The following is a 10,764-nucleotide window of genomic DNA, read 5'->3' as shown; positions in this document are numbered from 1 at the left end:
AGCATCACGTCCGAAGCAAGCGTCTTTACGTGTTCATCGCGGCCTCAGCAGGAAAGGAATTTGCAACATTTGCGCCGCTGGAATGTGAAAACGGGTGCGCGGAGGCCGCGGGGGTCTCATCGGAAACGCTTCTTAGTGAAGGCGGCGCGATTATGAGCTTAGCATGGAGTTAGCTCCCGCTGGCATCCGTAAGCCTTGTGGACTGATCCCGCAACGGGCGTGGAAATGCAGCTTGTTTTCGCCACAATTACGTCCAATCCACATGTAGGTCAAGCGGAGCGCTTTGGTCACCGCTTGTGAGACACTCGCCACTGCCACCGTCGGCCGGCTCTTTACGTTGCATGGTGGGATGTGGCGGCCATTTTAGGTTACCGGAAGAATCCCGGAAGCACAGTGGCCGTGATGTTTCGGCGGCGCGAGACGTCGCGCAACCTTCTGAGCCTTCCGCAACCTTGCCAAGACTCTTCGTAAGGTGACAACAATGTGTGTAATTTTGCTTTGGGAGGATAAACCGAATCGTTCATCAACCGGATAATTCCACTGCCCTTTAAAAGTCTTAAATATAATAAAGTTATATTGCCACTGCCCAGCACTGGCCTTAAGCAGGAACTCAACAGCACGCTGGTTTTAACAGCAAATGTGGCTTACAATCAATCCCCCCTTAAGTGTATTAAAAGCAGCTCTTTGTCAGGCAATCACAGCAGTGTGTGAAGCTTATTTGGATCCCAGTAGTTAAAAATTGAAACATTTGGAGAAGTATACAAATTGAAAACGATCTTAATTAACTACTGTCTTGAAATGAGACTTAATTCCCCGCCCCCCAATCCATGTTTTAATAACCTCTCAAAGTCAAAATACTCCAAGGATGCAAATTTATAGTATACTTTCCACAGCCTGTTTCTTGTCTAGCTGAAATGAGTTCCGTTTTAGATGGCTCATGCAAGTGAGTCATTGTATACCTCACCGCATAAAGTACTGGGAAAATGACATGTCCGACCCTGGAAGATGGGGTAAAATAGCAATAAAAATTCTTTAAAGGCATGGATAAAGACACTACAAGAACCAAAACAATGCAAATACCTCCCAAGTCAGTTGTTGAGAAATTTTGAAATCACGTTCTCCCCTCACCATCTTCAATAGCATGACTCATGGGGCGCATATTTACAGACCCGGCCGTCCACTGAATAGAGAAGCCCCGCGCATAAAGTACTGGGAAAATGACATGTCCGACCCTAGAAGATGGGGTAAAATAGCAATAAAATTCTTTAAAGGCATGGAGACAGACATTACAAGAACCAAAACAATGCAAATACCTCCCCAGTCAGTTGTTGAGAAATTTTGAAATCACGTTCTCCACTCACCATCTTCAATAGCTTGACTCATGGGGGGCATATTTACAGAACCGGCCGTCCACTGAATAGAGAAGCCCCACGTCGCCTCTCCTCGAGGTGTTTTGTGTAAAAGGGCGGAAGACAAAACAAAATCCAAAGTGACAGTGGATGCTTTGGGAGCCTCGCTCTTGGAAATGACTCCTGACTCCAACTCGGGCAAATGGTGTTAGGAGGCGCCCGAGGCCTGCGAATCATCGCTTTGCCTTCCATTTATCATACGCTTGACCTCTGGGAGACCTCCTTCGCGCGTGTAATCACCATCTCACACACACATGCGGTACGCTATGCAGCTTTTGTCACCAAACCTAACACTCCATTAGGTTCAACTTCTCAATCGAATGAGATTCAGATGTAATTGAAACATTGTTGAGGTGATAAAATATTAGAAACCCTTCGTTGTATCTGACGTTGAGGTCGCCTCGGTGTGTTTTGGACGCAACCCGGAGGAGAAGAACCCGCGGGCTAATCTTCTTATGTAAGCGCCCATTCAGTTGACGGAACGCTCGCTCGCGCGCGCGCGCGCGCGAACTAATCCGCCGAACGCTCGCGCTTGACACGCGCGTACCCGCGGACGCGCTCACACTTGTGGCTCTGCGCGGAGGCACCGCGAGAAACCGCCGAACAAATACGAGCAGCCAATGAAGCGATTTCAAATCATATTTGCGTCCGTGGAATAGTGTGTGCAACGGGGCGTTTTCCCTTCCGGCACGTGACGCGTCAGAGAGAAAGAGAGTGAGAGAGAGTGCAAACTCCCATTTGGTTGTCCTCACCCCGCCTCCTCCTTCTCCTCCTTCGCCGCCAGTGGAGCAGCAAGTGGAGCTGACGGCCGGCCATTCGGACCGCAAGGCAGCGCAGCATCATCGTCCGTGACATCCACCCGGGCCGAGATGGAGGTACCAGGCATAGCGCGCAACATCAGCAGCCCGCTGAGCCCCTGCGAGGGGATGATCAAGGACCTGAGCCTGGACGCCATACAGCTTTGTGAGCGAGACGGTGAGCTCGAGATCAACTTATTCGCATATTATCGGAGTGCATTTGTGCATTACGGGTGACCCCCCCCCCCTCTTCCCCCGGCCCCCATTCGCCGCAACGTGCAGAGTCTGCCTTTGATTGCCTTTTGTAAGGGACTCACAGGGGTTCCTTTGAATGGCTGCTGCGTGTGTGGAATTGCAAGAGAGGTAACAAAGCCTTTATGTGTTACATACGCATGTTAAAAAAAAAAAAAAAAGCTCTTATCTCAGCAGTGCAGGCATCACCGCACCTAACTGCTTTCTCTTAATGCATCATTCGCAACCGGAAACATAGTCTCGGGGAATAGTTGTCATTATCAGAGTGCATTTGCGAAATAAGATGGCCTCAGGGGGTGCCTTACACCATCCCATAATGAGTCAACACCTCTTATGAACCCTTAAGTGGTGGTGCAAAAAAAAAACAAAAAAACGCAAGTCATCATCAGGTGAGACTCCCAACATGGCCGCAGCCACATGTGAGTGAGCGCACAGCCTCTGCAACAGCCCGAAAGCCCCCCCAAACGATCACTTCTCATTTGTTCCGACACACGTGTTCATTGCGCATCAGGCGCTGCTCCTCAGCATGCAAGACGCAGCACGCCGGCGCACTTTCTATCCTTTTTAGTGCATTGCTGGCTGGATTCGAAAGCTTTCATTTTGCTAATGGTCAGGAGTGGACTTGCTGCCAGATTTTTTTTAGGTGGGGGGCCATCTCGTAGGCCGCAGGTGGAAGCGGGGAGCCCTTTTCAAAACATTTGCCGACACTTCTGGCTGAGTCGTCTGAATAAATATCACCCGCGTGTCCTTGGGACACCCACATGGCATTTTGTTTATGGCGCAACAAACGCACCCTTGGGCCACAACGCTTGTCGAAGAAGCGCCGGAGAGACCAGTTTAGCTGCAGGGCCGTGTGAAAAATCAGCCGAGTATTGGGTCACATGGGGGCTTACCCGACTTAATCCACCTCTTCATAGCGTCGCTATCAAGTCGCGATTACAAAAACCGCCAATATGGTCCCAAATACAAAAAAATGCAAAGTAACAACACGCAACTGTGCCACGTACGTCATCTGGAGCAGTTCGGGATCAATATTTAGCTAACGCCCGCTTCAAACAACAAAGAGTATGCAGAAAAGTGGTGAAGATTGAATGACTATCTTGTGTCTTAAGTGTTGCGTTGTATTATTTTGCTTTGGGGGCTTACCCGACTTAATCCACCTCTTCATAGCATCGCTATCAAGTCGCGATTACCAAAACCGCCAATCTGGTCCCAAATACAAAAAAACGCAAAGTAACAACACGCAACTGTGTCACGTACGTCATCTGGAGCAGTTCAGGATCAATATTTAGCTAACGCCCGCTTCAAACAACAAAGAGAAATGTATCCATTGTGAGACGATTAAAGGTTTTCTTATTCTTACTCGAAACCTACATTCAAATAAAATACAACAAACTCTTGCGAGCTGCTGATTACAAAATGTTTTAGTCATCAACCAATCGTGAGCAAAAAATTGCTGAGGTGATTGTGTCAGCTGGATGAGTCTCCATTGAGGAATCAGTGAAATTGATTGGTTCAAGGAGCAGTTGTGTAAATTACAACCAAACTACAGATTTGTTTGGCTTGTCTCACGATTTTGCCGATCAAACCGTGTTGATCAGACTCGCCAATCGCTGGACGGCTAACCTTGTTGTTGACTAGCTAACCCGTCTGATATCAAGTCAAAATCAAAAGCGGGGCCGGCGCTGGCCATTTTGATGGCCGAAGCACAAACGCTTTGCGGTTGACCTTGACCCTGAACATGACAAAGTGGTCTGAAAAAAATAAAAAATGATGGAAGACCCAGCACCCGCATGTAAAGTCGCCGTATGGAATTTCCTGGAAATAGCCAGTGTCACCTTGTGTCTTTTTCAGGACCGTATTCGTTTACGCCACTTTGTTGCTTTCTAAATTTACCTCTCACGGCCATCAATATTTAATTGGCAGCATGAGAGGCTGCATGTGGCCATGCTGAGCCAGCAAATGGGAGCGCATGCGGCATCGCCGGGCCTCTTCCTGTTTGCGGGAATGGAACACAAACACACACACACACACACACACACACACACACACACACACACACACACACACACACACACAGACAGAGCACTGTCGGGGCATTTCAGTGCACCAAACACGTGGCAGGACAGTTGTGTCAGTGTGCAGTGGTGAATGACAAAAGTTCTCCAGTCAAAATGCAGGACTCGTAACTCAAAATGGAGGACGTGCTACTTGTACACCCTCACACTAAGAATAATTGTTTTTGTTATACGAAAGGTATAAAAAGGTACTTTGGACTCCGATAATGATCCCCTAGGGGTGCATTTTTTTCCCCAAAACATATTTCAGTGACGCCTTTTCACTCTGCGCTGGCCGTGTTACCCGAGCGTCATTCTCAGCATTCCAAGTAGATTGTCTTGATCCATCATGGAAGTTGAACCAGTAAATTAATTAGCCCCGCGCGGTTCTCTGAAGAGTTGAGTTTTAATCAAATGCAAATTAATGATGTCGGGCCTCAGACGTGCGCTTAGTGCTAACGACGCAGATGAGCAAATTAGCGTCGGCGTTGTGTCGACGTGCGGCGCAAGTGCTCGACGCGGTAAAATTGGAATTGTGTAAATTGCAATTGTTGGCGTGTCTCAGACAACATGACGGCGCAAGCCGGATTGACGTGCGTCTGTGATGCATCCGCGGTTTAAAACTTTCTGAGGCAGTCTTGAAGCTGCTAGCAAGATCTGAATGTAGCCTCACTTAAGCCCCACCCCCTCGACCCCCTCGCATCTCCACCCCAAATTTTGGGATGAACAATCAGTTAAAAACATGAGGCACGCCGCTCTTGTGACCTTTTCAAGTCCAAATAAAATTATAGCGGCATAAGATGTGGCCAGAGTGTGAAAAAAAATTTGTTTGATTGACAGGTCATACACACAATAAAGGTTTGTTTCATTTTCTGGCAGATTCCAACAAGAGACACTTGCTGCCGCTGTGTCTTTTCTTCTCGTGGTTCATTTCCAATCACTGCCCGCCTCTTCGAAGCAACAAACTCGCTGACTTGTTGGGCGATGACAGCTGCTACCGTCGACCCGACTGAGTCACTTGAACGCAATCTGTTCCAGGGGACTGCCCAACCTTGTATTTGCTCACTTGAGATGAATTTTCCGCCGGTAGAAATCATGGCAACTGATGGTGAGCAGTAACGAAGCGAATATGCCAGTTACTCAGAACGTTTGCCGGTCTCAAAATGGGCGGCGTGATTGTCGGGCAACGAGTGCGCCGTTTGGTCTCGCTTTAAATGCGGCAGAGTTTGGAAACGCGCTTGGACAGCGAGCGAAAGCTCATTTGGTCTTCCCGTCGCCTGGAGTCGCTTCAAATAGACTGCAGCGCTCCCAATAAGAGATGCGGGGGAGAAAAATAGATGAAAGGAATAATGGGGCGAGAGAAAGTCAATTCTGGAGGGAGGTCTTTGAAAACTTGGAAAGATTGCCACGTATGCTTTGTTCAAGGCTTTTGATTCAAAACGTTGTGGGTACGCTGAAAAACGAGCAGCCACGCGCTGTCGTCAGAACGTAGCCGTGTAAAAATGTTGGCATTTCAGTCGACAAGAAGTCCACTTTGAATTTGAGAAAAATACGTCCCAACAACTCCCTGAAATTATTTTTGTGTGTGTGATGGCGTTGATGATCTGCTTTGACCGTGTCTGCATTTGCGGCCGAGAAGCTTGCCGGTTGTGTAAACACGGCGATGAAGGGCCACATTGTTTGCTTGGCTCGCTTTTGAGAGAGACGCTCTTGTTTTCCGGGCGCTCTCAGCATGACGCCCGTGTCAGTCTAGTAGCCCGTGTAGCGAAACCCAACAAAGACGCGTTTTTCAAAAGAGTCCGTCCACATCCGTCCGTCCCCGCTGTGACACTGCTAACCCCCCCCCCCCCCCCCCAAAAAAAAGCTTGGGAGGCTGCCCCCAAGACAAAGGATGTTTCATTTTGTTGTATTACACGGCCACCGAATTCAATTTGTAAATAAAGTGAATTACAACCCGGGCGGCCCGGTGACTCCACCTGTGCGTGGCTTCAAAAGGCGGTGAGTGACGTGGGAGTCAACGAATGCGAGTGGCTATCGTGGCGCAGGATAGCGGCTGGCTGTGAACTGGCTAACATTTAGCTCGTCTGCAAGTTGATCGGCTTCGGCTACCAGCTGCGGCCGTGAGCTCATGCCTGAATGTGCTTGTTTAGTCTTGATTTTGTTACCGTTTGATAGCGCAGCAATTGTCGATGAGACAGCCCTCGTCATGATGTCACGATGTCCCAAACACAAGATGCCTTGATTGTTGTCGATGTCCTAGCCTGTCACTAATGAAGCACCCCCAAGTAAGTCAGTTCTTCAGTCCAGGTAAATCTGGAGCAGAGCTGAACACGCGGATCCATTAGGAGGGTGATTTGTTTGAATGTTAACACGATTTTTATTGATCCCTCCGCAGCCGGGCATTGTGGTGCTCTTTAATGGCACTCAATGAAAAGGGAAATGCTGACAAACGCCAATGTTTGCCTCTCTGCAAATGCTCGTCGTGAAGTAGCAAATGTGCTCTTATAGCAAGTCGTCGTCATTCAGTGGCTTTGAGGGTGAAAATGGTGACGCAGCATCATTTGTATCGATGCTCTCGCCGCCGACAAACGTGACTCACGGCAACGTCGGGGTCGTCCCCCGGTGAGCAATACCGGGGTTAATTTCGACCTCCTCCGTCCTCCATCTTTCATTCTCGCCGTCTCCCGGAGGATTGCTCACAGATGAGCGGCGCGGGCCGTACCCGCAAATGGTGGAGAGGGTCTGGCCGCAATATTAGCGATGCAGTGGAGTTGAGGTTTAAGAGAAAAGTCTTGTCGGGAGTCGACGGAAGGAAGATAGGCCAAATATCTCTTCATGCACTTTACATACGCGGCGGTTAATCATTCGTCGTCACGCTGTATATCCCTCTCAGTAATATACAATACACACTCTTGGCTCGAATAACATCTAGCTAGCTAGCTACATCTCTCTTGCTCGCTAGCTCGCTACATCTCTCTTGCTAGCTAGCTTGCTTCATCTCTCTTACTAGCTAGCTAGCTTAATCTCTCTTGCTAGCTAGCTAGCTAGGTACAGCTCTCTCGCTAGCTAGCTAGCTTCATCTCTCTTGCTCACTAGCTAGCCACATCTCTCTTGCTAGCTAGCTAGCTTCATCTCTCTTGCTAGCTAGCTAGCTAGCTAGGTACATCTCTCTCGCTAGCTAGCTAGCTTCATCTCTCTTGCTCGCTAGCTGGCCACATCTCTCGCTCCGCTGTTTCTTCTCTCCATTACTTGATCCATCAAGCGAGTTTTTACAAAGACGCAATGCCACCAATCTTCTCCACCCACCTTGTTGTCAATGAACAGAGCGAATCCTCTGGTGCTATGCCACGAGTGTCGGTCTGTGTTGTCATTTGCATTTCGGGAGGAGAATTTGCAATGCTTTGTCATTACGGTGATGGACGGTGTTAATAACAACGCAGATGATCTAGCTCGCCCTAATGTAACGACCCCTTGTGGATTGTGATAAATGACTGTGGGGGGGCATACGCCACAAAAGAAATAATGGCCTCATTTGAAATAACTATCTACTGTCGGAGTCATGATCAAAACTTGAGCGGCCGTGCTGGCTCGCCGTCGGATGTCACTAAATTCAAATATGAAAGGCCAGTCTGGACACGCGCTGTGCGCCAAGATTACTTTGGTGATGGAGCGAGTCTCTCAAGTGTTCCATTTGCATTCGTTCTGGGTGACGGCGGGCCTTCACCTGAATCAAAGGTCGGCAACAAACGGCGGAACGGCGCGGTCCAAAATGTACTTTTCAGGTGGACTGCGTGCCCCGTAACGAATGCAGGTCGTCTGTGCTCTGCCTCCGATGTCGATGAGATTTCAGCACAACCTAAATTTGGAGCTTTGTCCTGTTAAGTTGTATTCACAAACAGTCTGCTCTCTTCGTTTTGTTGCGCTTCTCTTAGCTGCACTGTCTCCACTTCATATGGACGTGAGATTGCTTTTGTCCAATCAGATTTCAGGCCCTCTGTTTTGCCACATCAAGCTAATCTGCCCAAGGCGGGGGTCAGCAACCTGCGGCTCGACAAGCATTTGAGGCACCTTGCTGGTGTAAATGAAGATCTAGTTCCCGTTGACGTGCACCGACAATTGATTTAGCTCGTGACAAGTCCAGGGTGCACCCCAAAGATCACCTGCTACCCTGAAGCGAACGTAATTATGACGAGCTGCCTTCTGATTGGCCATTTCTAAACGGGAATCTACACAGTCTGCATTCTTGTTTCAAAATGAGTACGCGCGTGAGTAAAGGTGTGTTTGTGTGTGTGTGTGTGTGGTTGCAAGACAGTCCAATTATGGAATTGCACTTTTAATCTCGGCCCCTCTCGGCGCATGAATGGTGATGGCTTGACCACGCTCTGCTGCTTCTGCCATTGTTTGGATGTGCGTTCTTTGCAGCACCCCCCCCCCACACACACACACACACACACACACACACACACACTCGAACACACACGTTGCATTGTCGAGTGTGACGCGCAAAGTCTATATTCATCCGCGATTGCACAAAGGAGCCGCTGAGCCGTGTTTTGACATTTCCTTTGACCTTGCGTTGCACCGGGGGGGACGTTGACATGCGCCATCACAACTGAGAAAGAAATACGTGACAGATTGGAGCATATTGACCACCAAATGTCAATTTTGCCGATGAGTGATGGAGCCTCCTCTGTGGAGAGCGCACGTTCAATCAGCACCGTTTTGAAATATTTAATGCGCCTTCTGCTCGGGGAAGCACATAGGTATGTATTGGAAAGGGGGGTGGGGGGAGATGATGTGTTTCCATGGCAACATGCACTGGTTCGACTGTAAGTGGCCGACGGGGAGGCAGAATAATCACTCGCAGCGATAAAAGAATGAGAGCTGTGAGTGGAATGAATGCACAGGCAGGATTTAAAGGCCAAAGATCAACATTATGGACTAAGCGTGACTTTCGTTCTGCGCAGGAAGTAAATCCCAGGATGGCGCCATCTCCGACATGGAGGAGCTGCCCGTCCCGCAGGGCATCAAGATCAGCAACATCACCTGTGACTCTTTCAAGATCTGCTGGGACATGGAGCAGCGCGGCAAGGAGCGCATCACGCATTACTTCATTGACCTGAACAAGAAGGAGAACAAAAACTCCAACAAGTTCAAGCACAAGGTAACACCAACGCGCCCCAGGAAGCGTTTTTGTTGTGCACGCGTGGCCGGAGCTTGAGAGTCCAGCGCAGGATCTTAGTTGTTTGTAATATTGGATGTTGTCATCAAAACTTGCATTTGCCATAATGTGTTCTCTTGAAAGCGGCTTCCTTGCTCATCACCAGCAGGAGTGTCATTTGGGGGAGGGCGGGGGGGGGTATGTGAAGATCAAAAGCTCGTTTTGACATCATGGCGGGCAACGGCGCGCCGCTGTTTGGATGAAGTGTGCAGCAGCAGGGGTGTCGGGAGAAGAACTGTGCCACGTCGTTGCTGGGCGGAGCATGAAATATTGGTGCAGTTGTCCCTCGAGGCTCATGTGTTGGAGGGAGTGGGGGGGAAGGGGAGTGGCGGGGTCCGTCCTCGATGAAAGGGGGTCACTGTGATGTGGTGTTTGTGAATTACAGTGGCAACTTGTTACGGAAAAAAATAAATGGAGCGTAGTACACTAAGCGGCCAACGAGATCCTACCATAGTCATTAGGCCACGCCCCTTAAAGGCACACAACCCACACACAAGTACTCCAGTACCAACAGGAATGACATTTCAAGAGTTTCAGGTCCCACGATTGAAGTCCGGTTGATGCGTCTCCCTCCAGGATGTGCCGACCAAGCTGGTGGCCAAGGCGGTGCCCCTCCCCATGACGGTGCGCGGCCACTGGTTCCTCAGCCCGCGCACCGAGTACACGGTGGCGGTCCAGACGGCGTCCAAACAGACGGACGGGGACTACGCCGTGTCGGAGTGGAGCGAAATCGTCGAGTTCTGCACCGCCGGTGAGTCACGGTGACGATGATTTCCTCGCACTTTTAATTTCCTGAAATCTCGAGCAGTGTTTACATTTTCAAATGACGACATGATGAGAAAATGATAATGTCACATCGGCGGCAAGGGATTTTTTTAGAACAGGACCGCGGTCACCACATTGGTCAGCCCTGGGTTGAAGAATCTATCGACTAGCTTGAGTATTGTTCGATATTCTGTCTCCAGGCTAACCATTAGCTTGTCAATGGCATTTTCCCTTCTATGTTAGCATTCAGCTAGCAGGCTTTT

The 10,764-nt window shown here is 49.3% G+C and overlaps 1 protein-coding gene across 1 annotated transcript in view; it reads left to right on the top strand.

Moving 5' to 3' along the window:
* Window positions 1-1,910: 1,910 nt before the first annotated feature.
* phyhiplb (phytanoyl-CoA 2-hydroxylase interacting protein-like b) overlaps window positions 1,911-10,764 on the top strand; it is a 17,307-nt gene continuing 8,453 nt past the window's right edge. Inside the window, exons 1-3 of the mRNA XM_019860204.1 lie at window positions 1,911-2,384; window positions 9,483-9,679; window positions 10,313-10,487. Coding sequence (XP_019715763.1) covers window positions 2,279-2,384; window positions 9,483-9,679; window positions 10,313-10,487 — 478 coding nt within the window. The 5' untranslated portion in view covers window positions 1,911-2,278. The remainder of the gene's footprint in view (window positions 2,385-9,482; window positions 9,680-10,312; window positions 10,488-10,764) is intronic.

The sequence above is a fragment of the Hippocampus comes genome, unplaced genomic scaffold, assembly GCF_001891065.2.
Source record: "Hippocampus comes isolate QL1 unplaced genomic scaffold, H_comes_QL1_v1.1 scaffold39, whole genome shotgun sequence".
Classification (NCBI taxonomy): domain Eukaryota; kingdom Metazoa; phylum Chordata; class Actinopteri; order Syngnathiformes; family Syngnathidae; genus Hippocampus; species Hippocampus comes.
This window is presented reverse-complemented; position numbering and strand designations above follow the sequence as displayed.